At 37.6% G+C, this 23,374-nt stretch overlaps 1 protein-coding gene across 5 annotated transcripts in view; it reads right to left on the bottom strand.

Moving 5' to 3' along the window:
• The window catches only part of LOC140675395 (uncharacterized), a 38,920-nt gene that overhangs the window by 2,608 nt on the left and 12,938 nt on the right, over positions 1-23,374 (bottom strand). For 4 of the 5 annotated variants that reach the window (XM_072909841.1, XM_072909840.1, XM_072909838.1 and 1 more), the window contains 5 exons: positions 17,191-17,841; positions 1,567-2,068; positions 951-1,423; positions 530-711; positions 64-392 (listed from right to left, as the gene is read on the bottom strand). In XM_072909841.1, the coding sequence (XP_072765942.1) occupies positions 64-392; positions 530-711; positions 951-1,423; positions 1,567-2,068; positions 17,191-17,841 (2,137 nt within the window). The remainder of the gene's footprint in view (positions 1-63; positions 393-529; positions 712-950; positions 1,424-1,566; positions 2,069-17,190; positions 17,842-23,374) is intronic. The other variant, XM_072909842.1, reaches the window with a different exon arrangement.

The raw sequence follows: 23,374 nt of genomic DNA, 5'->3' as shown, positions 1-23,374 counted from the left end.
TTTCGGTGATTTAATTTGTAAAAAGATTAGTAGTAAGTGCAAGGAATAAAAAAAGCAAAAAACCTTGGAAGAAGACAGGATATCGTTTATAGAAACCAGATTAGAGCCTTGGTATGCCTGCAAAAGGTGTTGGGTTGTGGCGCTCTGCTGCGACATAGACGCCACCGCCGCCGCTGCCGGAGAATTCCTTTCTCTTTCAGGCGCGGTGAGTAATCTTGCTAAAGTAGGTGAAAAAGTGGTAGATCTTGGTGATTGCGCTTTCGTTAAAATTCCATGAAGCAACGAACCAGTCGGTTGAGATGTTGTATTCTGAGTAGCGGATGAGGATACCGCTACAGGGTGAAGCGTCACATCCGGATAATTCTGCGGTACCTTAGTTGCAGTGCCTTCACCTAATAAACACGATATTAAAATGTGATTGTAAATCATTAATTACCGGCAAATCGACAAATCTTTGCGAATTAAATACATCTCGCAATTTATGAAATAAACTCATTGTCAGTTGAATTGAAAATTCGAGAAAACGGACCTTGTTGGCTCATCTTGGCAAATTGCACTAGTATGTCTTTGTAATTCATAGAATCGTTCGTGCTCGGGTTGCTTTTGCACGATTCCGTGCTAGACGGTCTCGAATCGGTATTGTGTCCCGTTTCGACCAAAGCGCCGCCAGCTCCAAGCCCGACATTCACCGAATTCCTCATCCTTCGTCCTCTGTATAATTAGAAATATTAATATTTTAGAAGATTTGTCTCAACCAGAGAGATGATGATAATTTAACTTTAACAAATTATATTTTATACCAATCCAATATACATACATTTTATTCTTCAAATGTTTAGAGAAATTCTATAGAACCCGATTGTATATAGATTTGACGTTATAGAAAAAGTCTCTCTCTCTCTCTCTCTCTCTCTCTAAAGTCTCTTGTTTATTCAATTGTAATTAATTACCTCCTTGGTACGGTTTCTGGATGCTTGAGCCTGTGATCAGCGATAATAGATCTGACATCCACTATCGCACCTTGACGACCTTCTCCGATCTGCCGACTTTCTGGGCTAGACGCTTGGTTGCGTTTATGATTACTTTCCCCATTGGTTTTCGGGGGAATTATCCGTTGCTGCGGACTAACCTTCGCAGCCTTCTCTCTTTTCAATGAGTCCGAAGATCTTTCTCCGGTTAAATCCTCCTTAGACTCGAACGATTTTTCTCTCGATACGATCGAATTGTCGCTATTATCCCATTCGGCGGATTCCAAAGATGATGTAGCAAGCGGCAAGGGATCCGCTAGCTGGCCGTCGTTTTCCATGTAAGCTGTCATCTGTATCTTTCTTTCGAGTCTCGCATATGCCTCCTCCTTTAGCTTCCTCTTTCTCAAAATCTCATTCCATTCCATTTCTTTGGCATGCGCTAGATTTTCGAGAGCCTGCATGTAGAGATCAGTAGAAACCGTTATAAATGTTAAAAAAAAAAAAAAAAAAAAAAAAAAAAACACGAAAAAGGAAGAAAGTAAAACTACTAGGCTTCTACAAGTTTCGATAAGGAAACATAACTTCAAGAGACACTTACCACGATATCAGCTCGCAGCCGATCAGCCTTCACCATAAGTACGTCGACTGTCTCGTTGTCACTGCCGACAATTTGCGAGATGTATTCTTCTCGTTCGTCCTCGTTGCAAAATTTTTTCCTGGGATTCACAGATAGCTGTCCGTTGGTAGATTTCCGTTTCTTAGTCTCGACAGTCTCGGACGTAACTTTGGTGTGACGTTGCGTAACGTTGCTGCCGCTCGCAGCAACCACCTTCTGTCGAGATGTACCCCCGAGCAACTGCCTACTCTTCGTGTCTGGCGTCTCCGTCTCGGGCGATTCCGCCTTCCTCTTGGTGCGAACGCGACTCACAGTTGCCGTCGGCGCCGCGGCGGTCTCTTCCGGAAGAGCGGCGCCGTTCTGTTGACTCTGAGGTATTTCCGACGACGTTGACGACTTTGGCGTTTTGTTGTCGTTCTCCGCGGTGTCCACTTGCCTTCGCCTACCTTCGGTCGCACCCTCCATCGCGTGCATCCTGTTCAAACTGCAATCACAACGATACTTTTCATTAATAACAGAGCTTCATAAGATGGACTTGACGTTTTCATTTTGACATTTAAGTCAATCGTGTGACTATTCTTGCTTAAAAAAAAAAAAAAAAAAAAAAAAAAATTTAATCATAAATTTATTATAAATATTGAAAGATGTAAATATGTATAGAATAATCTGTGTATATATATATATATATATATATATATATATATATATATATATATATATTTATTTATTAAAATTTTTGAAAAATTAGTTCTATCTTCTAAGAAAATCAAATAATTAATATTTAGTCATCAAAAAATTGCTAGTTTTATAAATACGAAAATTTTTACTGCAAAAGATGCAGCAATTTATTAAAGCAAGTTAATTAAAATTTCCTATAGGCAATGATACTTGGTGCAGCAAATAATAAATGTTGTACAGTACAACATACATTATTTTTAAATTATTAGCACTTACACAACTCTGAATACATTAAATCGTAACTGTCTTGTAAGTGCATACTTTTAAATCAGATAAAATCCGTGTTTTTATCTCAATTCAGTCATCGATTAACTGTCGTGTTCATTAAAAGCGTCTTTTACGTACAGACAAAAAATTTGATAGAGAAATTCATGATAAAAAGATCGTTTTTAAGGAAACTTTTCCTAGGTATCATCGAGATTCAGCTAGCTTTATTTCATTCGAGAAAAACCACGCACAGCACGCGACGTGCGCATTTACAGAAGGTCGATCCTGCAAAACATCCGTTCGAGAGAAACGATGACATTGATAAACCGATAAGCACGGCTAGTGGAGAGTTTCAGTCGACCTTGCCTAGAAAATAGTCGTTCGCCGGGGATCCCAAGGACGCGGCGACGGACGTTGGTAAAACGGTCCACGCAGCATCGCGACGCGCTCATTAATTCGCATCGTGTCCACACGTATCACGGCGTAAATAAAATCTTCATATCACGACCCGATTAATGCTATAATTAGATGGCATCGCGCGATTTAATTGGTGTCTCGATTAAACGTGTATAAAGTTTAATGTTATGTTTGACGAAAAAAACGGCAATGAAAAAAAAAAAACGATTTTCAATTAATTCTGCCCATTACAAAATGACAGTCATTTTATTATAGTTTCATCCATTGCGTGGAATTTCCGGTATATGGGAAATTTAGTCTTGCTATTCTTGCTGTAATTTGATGACAAATTGAATTATGGGATTTTCTGGGAAATCCTTTCTCTTTCTTATTTCGCGTCTAATTGTAAGAGAGAAAACTGGTGAAACTGGTGAAAACTAATGACGGTCAGGTTACTTTTTCAGGAGACTTTTTCTCCTCAACCCGACATATTCATATGTTTATACACACAAAATGTATTCTTGCAGAACCTTTGTCTGCTAAAACAACATCAATTTTCTTTTTACAAAGCGCTCTGTTTCGAAGAGGATCATCGCTCCTCGCTAACTGATTTATCTGACAATCACTAAAATGTCTAGAAAGATCAAATTTATGAAATGTTTATAGATAATGCCTTTCGCTACTAGATCGACATTGTAAGACGTGTTGGCGTATTTAATGCGGCCACTCACGATGATCATTAGTCTGTACATCAGCCAAGTACATATTAACGGCTTAGCCTACTCTACTCTAGCAGTATGAAAAATTGATAATTTTTAGAAATTTTATTGCAGAATATTAGAAAGTGATCATTTTGGTGTTTTACATTTTTATTAATGTTTAAACAACAATTTTTTTTTTTTTTTTTTTTTTTTTTTTTTTTGTTAAATACGAGCTTTTGCAGGTAATGTGTTAAAAAATGTACGGCGTGACATGCTGCTGCTCGTGTAATTGTCTGAAATGAAAAAACTCAGTCTAGGTTTCATTCCGTATAGAATATTTTTGAAATATTGAACCTAATTTTATTCAATTTAGAAAAAAAAATTAAAAGAAAAATAACAAAGTAGTCATTTTGAAATTAAATATTTCAATTTTGTTGAAATTTTTTCATTTCTTGAAGATGAGAAAAATATGATTTCTTTAAATTTTTTAATTTGATTTAATATTCCGTACACGGTAAAAAAACATTTTGTATTTTTGTATTGTTGAAATTTTCTTGTGTAGAAATTTTTGTGTTAAATTTTTAACATATTCCTATGTTAATATAACATATTGTCGTTTTATTATTTTAATTTTTCTGCATTGAGTTAATATTCACAATTTCTAAAAGTTAAAACAACACAATTAACAAGTAAATCTTACACTAATTCACAATTTTGTGTTAATTTTTTTACACAATTTTTATTATTTGTGTTATTTGTTTACATATTTGCCTTCTGTTAAATTAACATTAAAATTAGAGTGGATAAATTGGGACACGAGAAATGTGTTAAATTTAACACAAAATTTTTTACCATGTAGGAATAAATATCTTACGGAATAAAATTAGACCGAGTTTTTCATTTCATTGTCAGACAATTACATGAGGAGCAGCATACCGTCATTTTTAATTACGCATTACATTATGCGTATGAAAAAAGAAGCGCATTGAAAAAAAGCTAAATATCCAAGATTTAACAATACTAACGTATTTTTAAACATTAATATGTAAACATGTGTAAAACACCAAAGATCAATTTCAAATATTCTTATGTCAAAGAAAAAAAAAAAATGCTAAAAATTATCAATTATTCATACTACTAGAATAAATTAATGTCCGATTGACCCCCACCAAGGTTATTTTGGATTAAACAATACTTGAATATATGTTTATCTTTATTTTTCTAAATAAACACAGACATATATTTAAGTCTCTTAAGGCGAAAAAAATAACGTTGACATAGTCAGGCCTAAGCCCTTAAGCGCGACAATTCTTGTGACGCGACGTTGATGTTATCGCGACAGGTCCCCTTGACATCGCGATGTCGCGTCGGTGCACTTTTCACGTAGTGTTGCATTCGATCCATCACGCATTCCGTCGTGGTGGATCACGCGAAAATGGACCTTAATCCGCGTGCGTCGCGTTTGATAGGAGACGTCGAGCGAGATGGCCAGAGAAGGAAGAGGAGAAGGTCGGGAGGAGGGATGGGATGATGCCAGTCGGTGGAGAAGGGGTGTGTTGAAAAGAGAGAGAGAGAGAGAGAGAGAGAGAGAGAGAGAGAGGGGAGAGAGAGAGAGAGAGAGAGAGAGAGAGAGAGAGAGAGAGAGAGAGAGAAAGCGTGAGAGAGAAAGGAAAAGATACGGAGCGGAGTTCGTTGCACCCGCTCGCGTTCACTGCGCTTTATAGACGCGGATATAGGTTTCGCGCGGTACCAATTCTGAAAAGGCGCGCGAGCGCGAGCGCGAATGCGAGCAACTCTTCCTTGCTCGCGAGAGCCTGAATCGCGTTGGGCAACGTCGTCTGTAACATTGATTAGATAGTAGCGTTCGTTTCCAGACCCTTCTTATCCCCTTATTTAACCATCTGTTGACATCTTGTTGGCTGTTGACTGATTGAATACCTATATATAAAATGAAAAGAAAACACATGTACGAATGAATAGAAAGAAGAGAGAACTGAAGACAAATTAAATATTAGTATCATCTAAAATAATTAAATCTTTCGATAGACAAATTTCAAGAAAGATAAGTCTGACAACTTTCACTGGGAATCATCATTAACGAAATGATGAAACGAGTAGAAACGTTACTATACTTCTAGTTTTTTGTTAAAAATGTCAGTGCAGAAATCGATTAGGCATCGAAAGAGATTATTTTATCGTAATTGTGCTTTCACTTTTCTTTCTTTTTTCACAGTAACAGGTTGCACTCGGCGCCTAAATTAATTCACGGATACGCATAATAAGGAAACGTTTATTCCGGTGGCGTATTAAAATGCTTCATAAAATATGTCGCGATAAATGCTTTATAAAATGTATAGGGAAGTTAAACAGACATGACAGTTAAAGTATAACAACACCGATATCTTTGTTGAAAACAAAAGGAAAGAGGGAAAGGAGAAGAAGAACAGATCAAGTATTTGACAATTGCAAAGAGGAATTTCGTATAATTTGGCGCCCGCATAATTTTATCGCCTCTCAAATTTTTCTAAATGAATAATTTCGCTTAAAGAGGTTTTTGAGACTCGTCGTTATACCGTGCTCGGAAAGGACTCGGAAAGGGCTCGGAAATACAATACGGAAGCCCTTCGAGTGTACCCGCAGAAACTTGATAATCACCTCAAGAACGTTTCTACCGATCTCTACGGTGGTGACTATAAAAATTCATCGTAATTTCGTAAGTGAATTAAATTGTCGTCGACATCAAGATGCATAAATATTAGAACAATTTTTTACACGGTTGCTTATCGTTTGCAAACCGCATAAAGGGGTTTTTCGTACGCAGATCAGTCTTCGAGGAAGGAAGGTGGTATTTATTATCGAGATGGATCCATTCATCACGAGACGCGATAATCAAGATATATCGATTCGTCGTGAATGATGACAGTAACTGACAAATATACACAACACGCACGCGCGAGATGTAACGTGCATACGAATAATTTTTGTCACGATCCCTTTTCATTTAAACAATACCTATTTTTTTTTTTTTTTTTTTTTCCGTCGCGCTCTATCTCTTACACCTAGTCATCGAGCGAGTTACTAGCTTTCCTTACAGTTTTTACGGTATAACGATAGCGAAAGCGAGGGGAGAAAGCGAGGCTGTCCGGTGGGCGGCACTCGCTTGAAATCCTGCGCAAGCACGTGAAACGGAAAAAAAATAAGTCGTTGCCGGTGAACGAACGGAAGAGATGCAATTCTCGACGATCGCATAGAGATTTTTACAATTTTGATTTAGATTTTTCGCACCGCGTCATCTTGAACGAGACGCGAAGATAGAGCTCTTCAGAGATCGACAGATTTAAAAAAAATTTATACATATTTATATATATATAAATATGTATAAATTTGCATTATTTTCTATTTTGCACTCGCTCACAGATTTGATGGATTAAAAATTTGATGGGAGAATACGCGCGATTGAGGAAGAAACGGAATGACGTTTTACAGCACTGTGCAATTTCTCCTCAAGATCCGCCAAGTCAACGACTCTCTAACACACGTGGGCATATAAATATATCGAGCGGTGCGCCGGCGCGGCGTATCGCGCCGGAACAGAGTGCATTAGAAAGCAGCTTCGATTTTTTAGAATCTGCAAACCAGACATTAATGTTTCAGTCGTTTCGCGATCTCGTTAGTTTCGTCAAACAGCTGTTTATTTATTTATTTATTTTTTGCAAATTAATTGACGGTAATTTTTATTTTTACCGAAACGCTTCGCGGGGGCGTTATTCTTGCGTCGCATAGTCTCGTGCACTATTATTATTAGATCGTTGCTAATGAAATTGCACTGGCGTCGCACGACGAGCGGAAGACAAGAGTTCGACAAGTATAAAGTTCATAACTTACGGCTGATAAACGGATCGAAGTCGTGCGTATATGTGCGGTCGCAATCGTGTTTACACTCCAAGATTGACGAATCCCATTATCGCGCGACCTTCACGAACGATGCAAATAAATGCAACAGTACCGGTACCAATTTTCCTTCGCGATCGCGAAGCACATCGATCCCCCTCCCCGTGTCTTCAACACTGCACAGAACACGAGAAAACGGAAAACGGAAAACGGAAAACGGCAAACGGAAAACGGAGGAACCCGACGTGCCGGACGAGCAGATGATATTCACGAGCAAGAGTGCGCGTTGCACTTGCACTTTTCACCGAACGTCGTCGTTTTTCACCCGGCGAAAAGGAATTTTTTTTTTTTTTTCCGTCGCGCTCTATCTCTTACATCTAGTCATCGAGCGAGTTACTAGCTTTCCTTACAGTTTTTACGGTATAACGATAGCGAAAGCGAAGGATTCCTTTCCTTCTCGCCCCCTACTCGCCGTCGTCCTCTAGCCACCTCCCACGCTATCCAGCGGATGCAGACTGATCGGGCCGATCGGTCAGCGGTCGCTTGGTCTCGCGAGACTCCCTCCAACGTGCTCGTTCTCTCGTCAGGTAGCGGACGAGGGAGGTCACGAAAGGTCGCGCCTTTACATGTCCCGTCGTTACACAACACTCGTCGATCGTCTCGATCAAGTATCAAGATCCCTTGAAAGAGGTAAGGATAAGGGGGAGTCGTGAGTATCCTCTTCTGAAAAGTCGACGAAAAAGGACGCGATGCCCGGCGGCGTTCCACTCGATCGACGTCCTCGCGGAGCGCTCGAGAGTGCCACTCTTTCTGTCTCCCTCCCGTCTTCTCGTAGCGACGACGAAGAGGAAGACGCGGGGGAACGTGCATCGACCACGACGCGGTATCGGGGTCGAGAGTTCCACGACCGAGCGCAACGGGCCACCTACCTACCTACCTACCTACCTACCTACCTACCTACCTACCTACCTACCTACCTACCTACCTACCTACCTACCTACCTACCTACCTACCTACCTACCTACCTACCTACCTACCTACCTACCTACCTACCTATACCTACCTACCTACCTACCTACCTAGCTACCTACCTACCTACCTACCTACCTAGCTACCTACCTACCTACCTACCTACCTCAACGACGACGACGACGACGACGACGACGACCCGCTCCCTCACTCTCTTCTTCTATTCGTGCCCGTTCATCTACTACGAGAGCCCGAGGCCCGAGAGCGATGTTCTCGCGCGTTCGCAATTGACCGGCGTACTGGTCGCGTCACGACCAAGTCGCCGAGCGTCGCCGCCGCCGTCGCCGTCTCCAAGTCGCGTTACTCTTCCCCCGGTGCTTGCGACTCTCGACGAGGGAGATCGTAGCCCTTCGCTCGGCCTAGCTTCTCGAGTTTCACAGGCTTGATTGGGTCCAGATCAAGCGAACACAAATGAAAAGTATTAGTGAAAAAATGCAAAGGAAAGAGAAAAGAGAGAGGGGGGGGAGAGAGAGAGGGGAGAGAGAGAGAGAGAGAGAGAGAGAGAGAGAGAGAGAACATTTTAGCAATCATTACAGTAGCTTTATAAAAGACTAATTTGAAAAAATAAAAAAAGAATGTATAATGCATACTTTTTCACGTTTGTGTTCACTTAATCGACTTTAGAGATAAATACAAAGGGACCAACTTGGACCCTTTACGAAATTTTATTCAAAGGGATTTAGATCTTTTTCCAGCTTAATCTTAGATTTAAAGCTTTCTTCAAGACTTTTTATTTTAGTGAAAATGTGGAAAATTGTTGTCTATCATTATTTCTAATTTTTTTAACAATACATAGCTTTAAGCTTCAAATTAGAGTCTTTAAAGTAAAATCTATTCTTATTAAAATTTTCTTTTCGAAATTTAGTTTTCGGAAAATCCATTATATTTCTTTATCACATCTCTTTCGAAAATTACAATCTCGGGGAAAAAAAAAGATTTAAAATTGAATTAAAAAAATGTAATTAAAAAACAAAAAGTTTAAAGATCGTTCTTTGCGTTTTAATATTTAGATTATGTTACAAGCTATAAAATAAGTCGGTATAAAGTTTAACTTTGTAATACTATAAATTCGGCGAGATTTTAAAAATTTCTTAAAAGCTGCGCACGCGCGCGCGCGCGCGAAAATATTCATGTTCTTAATCCATCGGAAATAAATGTTTTAAAAATTTCATACTGTTTTTTGGCATAATTAAGCAAAGAAGAAAAGAGCAGACTTTTATTTCATCAGAATACAAATAATATATATTTTTCTAAAAAAATATTCTGTGTATTCTCTAAATAATCTAAAATGTTCAAGATATTTTAATAAATTTTTCGAATAAATAATTGTATATTTATGTTGAGCTCTTTTGTTTTCTCTATTACCGATTAAAATGTCTTGAACATTTCAAAATTATTATATACGTAAAACAGCCTGTAAAAATATTTAGCATAAATTATAGCAAATGCACTAGCGAAAAAGGTGAATGAGGTAGATTAAATTTTGCTCCCAGTTAAAACAGAATTACGAGAGATATTACCGTAACGTAGTTGTTACGTTACGTGGCGATTATTATGGCGGAATTATGCGTGCTCGTGCGTGTCGACGGTTAGAGTTACGAGTTTGGTCGCGCCTTCTAGTAGCCGCGGAGATGTAGAAACAGAAGGTAAATTGTGTGCGGGGTATAACGCGAGGAAAAGCGAGAGACGGAGTCAGGGACGATAGAGCGATTCGCGAGCGCAAGAAACAGACAGACCTTCAGGCTTCAGGCAGCGACGGCCCTCGAAGAAGGTCGGCGTGTTAAACGATCAGGAATGCATATCCTCGCGAGGAGGCGCACGCGCGCGATAAAATATGCGCTTCGCCTTCGTTGCACAATCGGACAGCTATTAAGCGTGGACAGATGCGATGACGTATATCTCGGACCTTCGCGAATGCTTTCGGCTAAGAAAGAAAGGAAGAGATATGCATATAAAGAATGAAAGATTAAAAGATAACAATTTTCAATATTATATTAAATTTCTATCAAGTTTCGATGATTTCATTCAAACTCGAACTATCGTAGATAAAAGTTCCGAGACCCTCGTGAGTAGTCATCGTTCTTCCCAATGAATTCTATCGTGCTATCAAAAATATTCTTTTGTGTGCCTTTCTGTTATCTTGAAATTTTACGATACATTCGTATCTTGAATAGAAAAATTCTACACATGGTATATTATTTGGTTTTCATGGTATTTATTTGTTTCGTGATAGATACATTTTTTTTTATATATTTCTTTTCATTATTGTATTGATTATTCAGGATGTTTATTCAAGTGTTGTAAAAAATTCCCTTGAGTTTCCAAATATTTTAGTTAAAAATTCCAGTAAACAAAATATTAAAGATAAATAATGCAACTTTCTAAAATAAGTTTTTTTCTTGTATACATTTTCTAATGTTTCTCACTTATACGAAGGAAAAATACAGAACCCCTTAAATTTCAAGTACTAGATTTGTAAATGCTACTCGAAAAAATTAAACAATTTTCGTAAGATAAACATTTTTTTATTTTCAAAATTTTCATTTTTTTATCACTTAAAATGACAATAAAAAATATGTATTGCATATTCAATATTTTATTAAGACATTAAATATAAGTAAAAATATATATATTCATAATATTTTTAACATACCATTTACTTATTTTAACTACAATTTATAATATATGAAAGTAAAATTATCAAAGAAGGCATTTAAAAAAAATTCCTTGCGTTCAAATAAAATTCTTTGATTTTTCCAGCAATGTACGTCGATTTTTACAAAAAAAAAATCGCTGAAAATTATAAGTTATCCATGTTTCTTCAGAAAATAGACACCGCAATATGCAACTACAATATACGTTTTTTCGTCAAGGTTGTGGAAATTTAATGAGAGAGATCTTGCAGAAATTCAACACATATTTTCCTCTGTAAAAATAATGATTAAACTCTACCTCGTGGATTAAATGCGTAAACGTATGTTATATCTCATCTAAATAAATTTATCTAAAATGCAATCTGTTTTAAGTTTGTATATTCCTATTCGTTCCAAGAAATCAGTGGTGCATCCTGGCACTATGCCGTGCACAAAGTCGAAGGTTCAAGGTCGCCAGAAAAGTTCGGTGAAAGGAACACTTTTTTTTTCTTTTTTCTTTTTTTTTTTTTTTTTTTTTTTTTTTACCGAAACCTCGCTTGACTAGTTTACGACGAATCAATGTATATTAGATGCAGTTTGCATAAATTAAAATAATGAGCGTATAATAATTTTATAAAATATATTTTTTTAATCCCTATATATATATATATATATATTATAGATCGAAAATGATTAGAATCGGAAGATTAATTGTAAGATCTCAACAGACGAGTGTATTTTTCGCACCTACGTTATCTTGGCTCTCGTGCATCTGCCGCCTACCTTCGTCAACATTTATTCACAAGATTCAATTTCAAATGACAAGCGTATGTAATTGTACGATACATCGACGATACCTGCCGATGTTACATGTGTGCGAAAAGAAAAAAATTACATTACTCCTCTCCGACTCTATCGGACGCGACGGCGCGGAAAAGAAACCTCGGAGGGCGGTCGAAGTTGCTATTATTATTGACGTCGAATTGGTTACGAGAGAGCACGAGTCTCGCTCTCTTGCTCTCTCGTCGTTGTCATCGTCTCGACCTAATTCGCGGACTGAGGAGCGGTCGGTCTCGCACGCCCGAGGTGTCCCTGAGCGCCAAGGACGCGGTCTCTCGCGTTGGTGAACCGCTGGTTTCATAAGGTTACGCTAGGTTGCAGCGGGAGATCGAGGCTATCCGAGCAGGTAGACCTATGACACGTTATCCCGCGCGACCAAGGACCCGTCCTTGGTTTTAAATCCTATTTTTCTATTTCTCCCTCGACGACGTACATTCTCGACTCGACACTTGGCCAGAACTCTAATTCTAAAGAACCTCAGAATATTCTCACGAGAGAGCTTTAAGAGTTTGTCACCGCAAAAAGCAGAAATATAAAGCGCATTCACGTATTTACGTATATACGATAAATTAATTATTTTTATTATGTACAAATAGATTTTCAATTTTTTTTTATACTGAAATATACAATGAAAATTTTATAGAAATATAGAATTACGGATGATTACTTTAGAAATGAAGTGATCGGTATCCCTGATCGAGAAGAACTTTCAAAATCGTAAAAGATTGAATTCGATTAAGTATAGGCTCTATACACATTTTTATTTTTTTTTTTTTATTTATCCTTTCATGACAAGTTATTGTTCTTTCTTGGTATTCGCTCCGAACCATCTCGCAATTGTATTGATTAATTGATTAATGAAGAAAAATGTACAATTTTCATTGCAATTGCATATATATATATATATATATATATATATATATATATATATATATATGCAATTGCAGGAACCGATCCTGACATTGTTAGATAAATAAAATAGGAGTGCAAATACCGTTGCAGCAACACGTTGTCGCAATTCTCTGCGCATTATGTGGCTGTTCAACTTTGTGCCCGATCGATTGTCAGGTCGGTCGCGTCAAAGTCCATGGTACGACCGAGCAAACATAATAGCGGACTTCTCGAGGTCAAGCCAGTAGTACGATGAGCAACCCGCTGTGCGCTAATCCTGCTTAAGGTTTAAGAAGTCCAAAAGTCTAGAAAATCGAACACTGCTACTTTTTATTTAATATCGTTAAAAATATATGCATGTATATTTAATGATTAAAAACCAAGATAAAAAAATTATTAAAAGAGATATTAAAATTTTAAAACAATACGAGAGTAATATTTTTTGCTATTTTTATCTGTTTTATTATTAAAAATATATTAAAAAAAAAAAAAGTATTATTTATTATTATATATTATTCGTCTATTTTTTTAAATAAATATTTTATACGATATTATACAATTATTTTGTAGATTTGCTCTAGATTCCTATATAACTCCTTAATCGAACTATTTAAGATTAACTTAATTTAAAGTTAATTTGAAAAACGCGCAGTGTGTAAACTCATTTCTAGTAAACTTTCTTTATTTAAATATTTTATAATTATGATTAAAAATTGACAGTAAAATGTCAATTGCTAATGTCAATGGCATGTCCTTGTAATAAAAAAACGAAAACCGAGCATGAAAAACACTAGAGAACATTCAATAATTAAAAAAAAATACACTTTTCAAAATTTATTAAACATGGCAAAATTTGCCTCTATCGAAACCATAATGTCCAAACACAGGTAAATCGTGCGTGTAAGACTCATCCTTTGCTTTTTCTTTCCTCACGTTATATAGTCTTGTATTTTGTGTACTGACTCTGACAATGAGAAAAATGTTTTGTAAAAGAAACTTTGAACTAGGAAATATAATAATCAAAAGAATAATCAATAATCAATTCTTGGTATAAAATTCAGACGTAAAGTAATACACAAAATAAAATAAAATAATAAACAAAATAAAGTAATACACACTTGTTATAGGTACTCGAACTAAACCGTTGTTCGAAATTTTTCATATATATAAGAATATTTGAGTGATGTTAGAATTGGCATGCTGTACAGTATAGATCTTTTGATTCTCGTGATTAAACTGCCTTTACAAAACTATCTTTTAAAGCTTATTAAAGATGAGTCAACTTTCGATCGTTTTCTTGCAAGAATATGTCATCTAGTCTTTAATTTTTAATGCCTTGCACATTTTTAATGTTTGATTGTCTATTTAGATTAATGTTAGATTAATGTTAGATTGTCTATCAAAATAAAAATTTACTATTCGTTATATGTATTTTAGTAATAAATATACCTAAAAAAAACTTTTCTTTTTAATCCAGAGATTTATCGGTCCCTGTTAATATTTTTAGAAAATAGACACGTAAACTTCTCTCTTCAAACATATGTGTTTCGTATTGTGTCATCATCGATTGCTTTGTGCAACATGTATTTGCGTATGCACATGTCATTATTTTGGAATATGATTCGAGTGATAACATTTCTTCGATATCGATAACGAATATTCTTTTTGTGCATTCAATGGTACAATCTTCTTACGACTAGACCGTAAATAAATATTCACGAATTATATGGTAGCACGAGTCAATTGTGTTGTAATTTCAAAGTGCATATATTTTATAAGGTTGGATTAAAAAAATGTCAAGTTTAAGTAAAGCATTGTTTACTGCTCTTGTCACATTTCAGTGACCAAATACTACGTGAAATTTATTATAATTGTAACATAAGAAACTTTTTTTCCTTGCTTTTTGTTTTATGCTGCACGTGTATTGCAATTTTAGACGTTTCGTGTCATTAACTTTCTTATTCGACGAAACAAGAAGTATTCGCGTGCAAGAGTCAATGAGGAACATGGAATTTCTCCTTGGCGCGGATAGCGGCGAAACGACCTTGATATCGGCGGGACGCAACATAACCCCGCGCGCACGTGGCCGACTAACATACTTATTATCGGTAGGAGTCCTTTGAGTTGTCTTTCGCGAGGATATCAATGGCGAGTTTTCCGCGTGCATTTATGCTTAGCTTTCCACCATATACCATACATTTTTCATGTTCAATTGCATTTCATATCGTAATCATCGTCGCAACACCATGGCGAACTATGTAAAACTCGTAACAACATAATAAATGTATTAGCTTATATAATATTGTAATAAAATCTATAAAAATGATTGTATAGAAGTGTATATATCTACAGAATAACCTTTGAGTACATACGTGCAAAAATAAAAGAAATAATTTTATAGATGATTTTAGGGAGAAAAGTTTATATATATATATACTTTTGTCATAACGGTTTGTTAGTCCTAGTGTCATCAATAGCATATAAGTGATTATTAATCAGGACATATGTAGATACATGTAATTAGTAAATATAATATACAGGGTTTCTATAAAGTCTGTCCCCACCCCTATATTTCGGAAACGATTCAAAAAATTTCGAAAAATCGCGAAACACGTGTTTGATCATCTCGAGAGGCTATTCTTTTAAGGAGGCCGAAGAGGTTGCTCCCCTAAGAGGATCCAAGGGAGACGACATTTTAAATGGAATCCCTTACTTTTTATTGCACATTCTTACAGCTTATTTCGAGAGATTTTTTCCAAATACTATAATAAAATATTTTTTATTATAGTAGAAGAACTTTTCGAATTATGAGACTTGAAAGTCACAGCACTACTGGTACACAGACGGCGTATGTCTCAAGTCAGTAGTATACAAAACTACCCCTAATAGCATTGAAAATCTTAAGGCGAGAATTATGACAACTTGTAGGAATATGTTCAGAGAAGCATTTCAGAATATAAGACTGGAGTTTTCTAATCGATTATTTTATTGTCAAAAAGTGAATGGTGCTCATTTTAAACAGCTACTGTGAATCCAGTAGTTATTTAAAGTCATTGTGCAGTTCCCGTACGATTCGCTTTTGAGTATTATAAAAAAAAAAAAAAAAAAAAAAAAAAAAAAAAAAAAAAAAAAAAAAATACAAGAAAATGTATGGAAGTGTCCCCCTTCGATTTTAATGCGTTTTAAATATGTTAAATATGTGTATAAAAACCTCCTTTCCTTGTTAGTAAAGTCCGCCTTTGAGTAAAAAAAAAAGAAAAGAAAAAAAGTTTTTTTTTTTTAATTTGAAAAAATCAAAAGACTAAAAAAAACTAACTAAAAAACAATAAAACAAACATAAAAAACCAGAAATATGTATGCATGTAAACGTGGTACATCTTGGATAATACTAATATCAATACTAATACTAGCGGTACTGTAATTTAAAAGTCTCACAACTCGAAAAGTTCTTCAGAAAAAAATATTTTATTATAGTGTTTTGAAAAGCTCTCGAGATGAGCTATAAGAATATGCAATAAAAATAGGTAGTGCCATTTAAAATTTTTAAGGAACGTCGTCATCCCCCTTGGACCCTCTTAGGGGAGCAACCTCTTCGATTCTCTCAAAAGAATAACCCCTCGAAATGATCAAACACGTGTTTCGCGATTTTTCGCAATTTTGAATCGTTTTCGAAATATAGAGGTGGAACAGACTTTATAGAAATCATGTATATAGAGAATTTATATAAAAATATTTTTAGACATAAAAATTCAAATCTCTAGAAATCTTTAAAAATCTATCATCAATTGCAAAATTTGCGTTAAAACGATAGAAAGGATTTTAAGCATCGTAGGAGAAAGACATGACGATAATTGATAATCGATTCGTTTTAGATGCATGTAATGAAACACGCGGGGAGAAGATACTATCTCGAGCTTTGTCATGGTGTCCTAACACCATGTGCGCGAACATCAAAATGGCGGAGCAACTTTAGGATTGCTTTTCAAGGGTGACGGCATGATTTAGTCTTTAGTCGATTAAAATTATGACTTAAACTTTTCCACATGTCATAGCCTTCAGAGAACAATTAAATGAATTTTAATATTTACTATTGCACAGTTCAAATATAAACAAAAGAATATAAATAACGTAAAAAAAGAAAAAGAAAAAAAAATGTAAAACTCATTTGTCGAATAACAATAGAGCAGGCTTTCGATCATGTAATTTTCCGTTAGAACGGAAACGTAAAGTTACATAATTGAAAGACAGGGGGATACGATAGATACAGAACGGTGACTCACCACAATAATTGAGTCTCAACGGTAACGAGACCAAGCGCCTTGAAAAAATCGTCCTTAGACACTTGTAAATCCGATTCTTCCTTTTCGTTAACACAATTGTTACTGCTGCTAATGGTGCTGTTATTGCTAGTGCTGGTGCTATCGCTGCTATTACTGCTGGTCTCTCTGGCGTTGCCGCCTTCGTCCGCCTTCGTACACCCTCGTGGTCCCTCGTCAACGTGGTCCAAGTTGACGGCCTTCTGTCCGTCCGGCCGAAGGAGAACGCGCTTCGGATTCGGAACTTTAATGCGAGCCGCCTGTGCCGATCGTTTCTTCTCGTTTTCATTGAGCAGATCGAAACACGGCTCCACGGATATCGGCACATCGATCGTTGGCACAGCCCCGAGTCGCAGTCTGTTCCGCTTCTGATTGCCCTGCATCATCTGTTCCCTACTCTCGTCTTCGTAGAACTTTACGTCAAAGTGGATGGAGCAGACGCGCGCTGTGTTGATGTTGAAAGGCGCGTCGCCGTTCGCGAGGGGCTCGCGACCGCATGCGCGCACCCACAACTCGCGTACTTCTGGCCTGTGAGGAAATCGGTGATAGCGGACCGATTGTTTGCGGGTCCGACGATGGCTATTGCGGCACGAAGATACGGCACACTGCGGCATCCTATCGAGAGTGAATCCAACTTGGAATTATCTATACACGAAGAACAAGCTGGAGAATGACGACGAAGCGAATTCGAGCGTAGGCGGGAGCTTAATGGAAAATGTTGTTCGATTCATGTCCTGAATCCAAGTAAACGAAACGTGTTGCGGGGGGAATGAGGCGGTGAGGATGATACCAGCAGCATTTAAGGGACACGGTGCATTATAGGAAAGCAGGTATTTTAGGCACAAGCAGGTATTTTAGAAAGGTTAAAAAAAAACGGATCAATCTTTGAGAATTTTCGCGAAAAATATTATAAACCTTAGAATGACTATATACGCGATTTACAATTTTTAAAAATTATTTAAAACATTTTTTTTAAATATTTAAAAATATTTTTTAAATTATCCTTAATAAACAATGGAACATGATTATTTAAAATCCTTTCTCATCCCCCATTCAGAAGAATGAGAGAGAGAGAGAGAGAGAGAGAGAGAGAAAAAAGAAAAAAAAAAAAGAAAGTATACATGTCCAAAGGATATCCGTAGTCTCAAGTTGAGTAAAAATCTAATAAAAAAGAGAAAAAAGGCATAAGATGTAGGAACAGAACCAGAAATGCATTGAAACGAATAATAATGACGCTCAGATAAATGTCGTGATTAAAACTTTGGACACGGGTATCCTTTTTATTCCTTTGTCTTTCTTCTCGGTGAATTAGTATTGCTGAGTCAAAATGAATCAGGGGTGGTAGAACTAATGCGCGAAAGCGAGAAAGAGTGAGAGAGAGAATCGGGAGTGAGTGAGAAAAAGTATAGAGATGAAACACGCAATGTCAAACAATGATACATGCGACCGGATTGAGTGCGTGGCGTCTGCGAGAGGTGTCGCCTTGTACTCTGTTACGATGATCGACTACACGTTCGCATCGAGATGGCGTTGTGACAGAATAAAAGATCAAACTAACCGACCGACCGATCGGCCGGCCGGCGTCTGAAACCGGTGGAGAACGCAATTGAGAAGAGAGAGAGAGAGAGAGAGAAAGAAATAACAAGAGAGAAAGAGATGGAAAGAGATGGAAAGAGATAAGAACTCACCTCTTAAATGGATCTTGATGACACCGGAAGCGAACGCGTATATGTCAGAAAGAAAAAGAAAGAGAGAGAGAGAGAGAGAGAGAGAGAAGAATGAAAAAGACCACGAGGGATGAATGTTGAAGTGTCACGTATAAAAACACGAAGAACGGGCAACGAAATAGAAGTAACACGCGCGGCACGGCGCGGCACGGCGCGGCGCGGGGCGGCGCGACGCGACGCGACGCGACAACGACGAGGACGATGCGGACAGGACGCTGTGACACGCACAGGGTGATTACACACGCGCTTCACCCGCACTCACGACGCTTCTCCACCGAACTGACGTCTTGTTCCGATCAGGCCTGTAGCGTAAGAGGTGGCAGCTGCGTGTACCGTGCCTGCGTGAACCCGGTGAACCAATGATCGTGCTCCGCCGTTACCGTCACGGCAGGGATGTGACGAGGAGGACCGTCCTGGGGAGGGGGAAGAGGGGCGCGCAGCAACCTGGGGTTGCAAGGAACGGCCGCGTGCGCGAAGGGAAAACGCGGGGGAGGGAGATCGGCAACGCGCGAGCTATTGCAAACGAGGGTCCTTTTAGGATTCTTTCCATCCTCATGGCATCCTCGTGGCGTATGCACGCCTTTTTCGCCCGCGTGATAACGCTATAGATCGCTATCGTCGATCTGCTCCCTTCACTTTCTTTTCTCCGACACGGTTTTTACGTCACATTTATTATCTCGTTACGATCTTCCGTAACGTTCAATCTGTATTTAAAAGCGAGAGTTTGTTCTCCAGAATGGGCGACGAACATACCAGCGTATCAAAATATTGTCTTATCGCAATCATTGCTTCTTTTTCATACTTCTCTCTTTTTATCTTGTCACCTGATTATTCATTCTTTCCTTCGTTGCGTGACAAAGAAGTGTTAAATTGTATCTTCTATAACTGGGCGCTTTGTAATGTTAAAAATATTTTATCAAAACATACCATTACAATTCTCTAAAAGTACGTGTCACGAATTCTTAAGCTTTTTGCTTCTTTAATTACTCTGATTTTTCAGTCTATAAATGATAAATATTTTCTATAAACTTGGAAAGGTCTCATTATACAAATTTTTTTCCTTTTCTACTAAAATACTTTCTTATCACGCGTTATTCCAATATCGTCCGAATGATTCCGAATCATGAGGGATATTCAGATGCATTCCTCTAACAGTGCATTCTCGGCAATTATTTGTGAAACGATTGAAATGCATCGAAAAATGAAGAGACTGCGGACTGACATAACATAATATATATATATATATATATATATTGTTATGTCAACCAATTAAATCCAATTTTATATCTAGTAATATCAAAAGGCAATTGCGTTTTTGACAGTGCAATAATATAACAATAACCGAAACAATAAAAGTCTAAATATGTAATTATTTCGTCTAAAATTATTTTTATAAGAAATATATGCTCGTCTCTCTCTCTCTCTCTCTCTCTCTCTCTCTCTCTCTCTCTCTCTCTCTCTCTCTCTACTTATATGAGATTTCTAAAGTAATGTGACAGATATAATTTTCGAGAAAAAGTCTTGAAATGTTACTTATTCCTGAGGAATTCGACGAAGAAAAAAAGTTGCACAACAGAATAAAATATTTCAAAAATTCTCATCAATGTAATGAGACATTAACGTTAGCGTGAAGAAAAGCAAATTCGAGACTGCATTATTGTGATTAATCTGGGGTATATCGATCGCGATAGAATTTCGGTTGTAATTAGGTCAAATTTTTTTCCTCCTTTTTTTTTCTATCGTGCAAAATATTATGAATTAGTCGATCAATGACAATGACAGAAACAATTGGCCATTTACAACATAATAGCAAAAATCTACGCAAATAACGAGTATCTCGACGGGTCGCTCCGGCGGCGAGAGATTTTAACGCTATCGAAATAGGTCCAGGAGCTTGTCCTCCGACATCTCCTGAATTATTAAATCCCCCCCCCCCCCCCACCTCGTGATCTTGGATATTATAAGACACAAAATTATCGATGAATCATAAAATCAAATCAAATTTTTCTTTTAGACCTTTTTAGTGTTATCAAACTTTCAATTCGATTTTTTATGGATTTTTATCAATTCACTACTATGGTCGAAATCAATGACTACTCATGATTCGATTAAACTGTATACTTTAAATATCGATAATGTAAGAAGATCGTGAACAATTCGATAATTTGGCGCATAGCCTGTTTGATTAGAAATCCGCCCTGGAAGGCTTTCGCGGAGGCTTTATTGACCAGAAAATTATTGACACCATTATCTTTTCTCGCAAGATAGATCGTAAACGAAACGAGGGAGAGCGAGATTAATTGCATAGACATATCTAAAAGAAGAATCGTTTCAAGAACTTTTTCAATTTTAATGCTCTTTTGTCGTTATTACTTGTTTGTTTTACCGTCAGTCTTAACATTAAAAATAGTTGTATCAGCTTAAGGACGTGTTTGTACTAATGCTTAGAGATAACGACTCATTACTATAACTGAAACATCAATATGTATTCGCAGTATATTAAAAGAAAAATAAATAGAATATATGACCTTAAAATATTTATCGGATTAATTATAATATCTAAAAAACATCTGACATAATAATTATAATACTTAAAAAAAAAAAAAAAAAAAAAAAAAAAACATTTAAATAGATAACAATTACCTAAGTATGCGTTAAATTTTATTTATCCGAAAACTTTTCATCTTCGCGGCTCTTCTCGTCTGATCTCTGTTAGAGAACGATTTGGAAGGGTGGTTCCTGGAGGCTGGTTAAAGAACGCATCCGGTACTCCTTCTCTCGATCAGTCGCGTGGGTCTCCCGATCGAGCAGAAAGCTGTCGGAAAGAAGAGCGCAGGAGGAGGTCTGCTGTCCTCGGTTCTCGCCGGTTCGGTGCAACTTCTCGAATAAAGACAGACTGATTTCCGGTGATTTTGTTCTCTTACCTTCGCCTGCACTCCTTCTTTTCGATTCTTTTTTCTTTTCGCTCAATTTTCGTCACGAGCTTTGGGTTCGCGTCGTGAAATTCTGATCATTTGAAAGCGCACTTCAATCATAACACTGTTTTTGAAAATTAATTCGTATTAACATGATTATTTATAATTCTATGTATATATGGACTATTATGAGACAAAATAATGACTCTTGAAGAGCTCAAGTTTCCTTCGGGAAAAAGTGGATAACAGATTCTAACTTCTACTTCGCTGCATAGAAAAATATCGCTTTTAATTTTATCTTTATTAATTATTATTATAAAGTTTCTCTATGTTTCGATATCTTTCTTCAGATCTCGCAACCACTGGTTTTTTTGATGGTTAGGTTCACTTTGCGACTCATTGAAAAGTTAAAGAACTTGTTCAAATCAACGAGCTTATTGATATAGACTCCGAGATCCGAGACTTTCACGAAACATTTCAACAGAGCCGGTTATCCGAATAATCCGAATGATTTGGGCTTGCTGGAGAATACCGAGCGGCCGGATCGCGTTAGAGTTCCCTCGGATACCTGGTTCCGCAAATATCTAGGGGCCTGCGCCTTGTTCTCATCATCGGCTTCTCGCGGCCCTTCCCGCCGGGCCGGAATATGCGGCCAGAGAGACAGAGAAAAGAGAACCCCGGCTCAATCGGTTTACTCTCTCACAGCCGACACCCGGACACTATCCTTCGCCCTCTCGTGGCTCTCTCTCATGCGCGCAGCTCGATTTGCCGCCGCTGCCGCTGCCGCCGCCGCCGCCGCCGTCGTCACCGCTGCTGCCACCGCCACCGCCACCGCCACCGCCACCGCCACCGCCATCGCCATCGCCATCGCCATCGCCGCGACGCACAGCTGGCGCAGGAGGGAAACGGCGTCGTCGGCCCCGTGGCTACCAGACGCGCGCCTGGAGAACGACGAAGGATGATGCGCAGCTGCGGCGAGAGCTGAGAGGATGAAGTGGGGCAGGTCGAAGAAGAGTTTCAGCGCCCACGGAAAACGGAGAGGCGATATCTTGCACGGTGAACAAGGCAGACAGCCAGACATCGTATACATATATCGATGAATTTTTGTTACGACGTTATGTATGCGTCATTTTCCTCCCAACTATTCACCTTTTGTTTATGAAGGGTTAGATTAGGTGACCTTCATCCTCGATTTCGGTCCCTTCCAAGAGAATTTAAACAGAGCGAAATTTGATAGATGAAGACGAATAGGATTATAAAGCCGATATTTTTCATAGTCCGTTCTTATATTTAAGATTACTTTCAGTAAGGGGAGTAATGGTCTTAAGACCATTTCTCCCATTTAACCATCTGATTGGCGGAGTCTTTTTAAACGACCTAAAGACATGACTTAAATATAAGAATGGATAATGGATTACTATAAATACCTAAAAGTAAGGTCTAAAAGTGATTTTATTTATATGCGGTACCAATCTTCTGATCACCGAAAAGAAGACACTTATGTTT

This window comes from Anoplolepis gracilipes, chromosome 17 (assembly GCF_047496725.1).
Source record: "Anoplolepis gracilipes chromosome 17, ASM4749672v1, whole genome shotgun sequence".
NCBI classification, from domain to species: Eukaryota; Metazoa; Arthropoda; class Insecta; order Hymenoptera; family Formicidae; genus Anoplolepis; species Anoplolepis gracilipes.
This window is presented reverse-complemented; position numbering and strand designations above follow the sequence as displayed.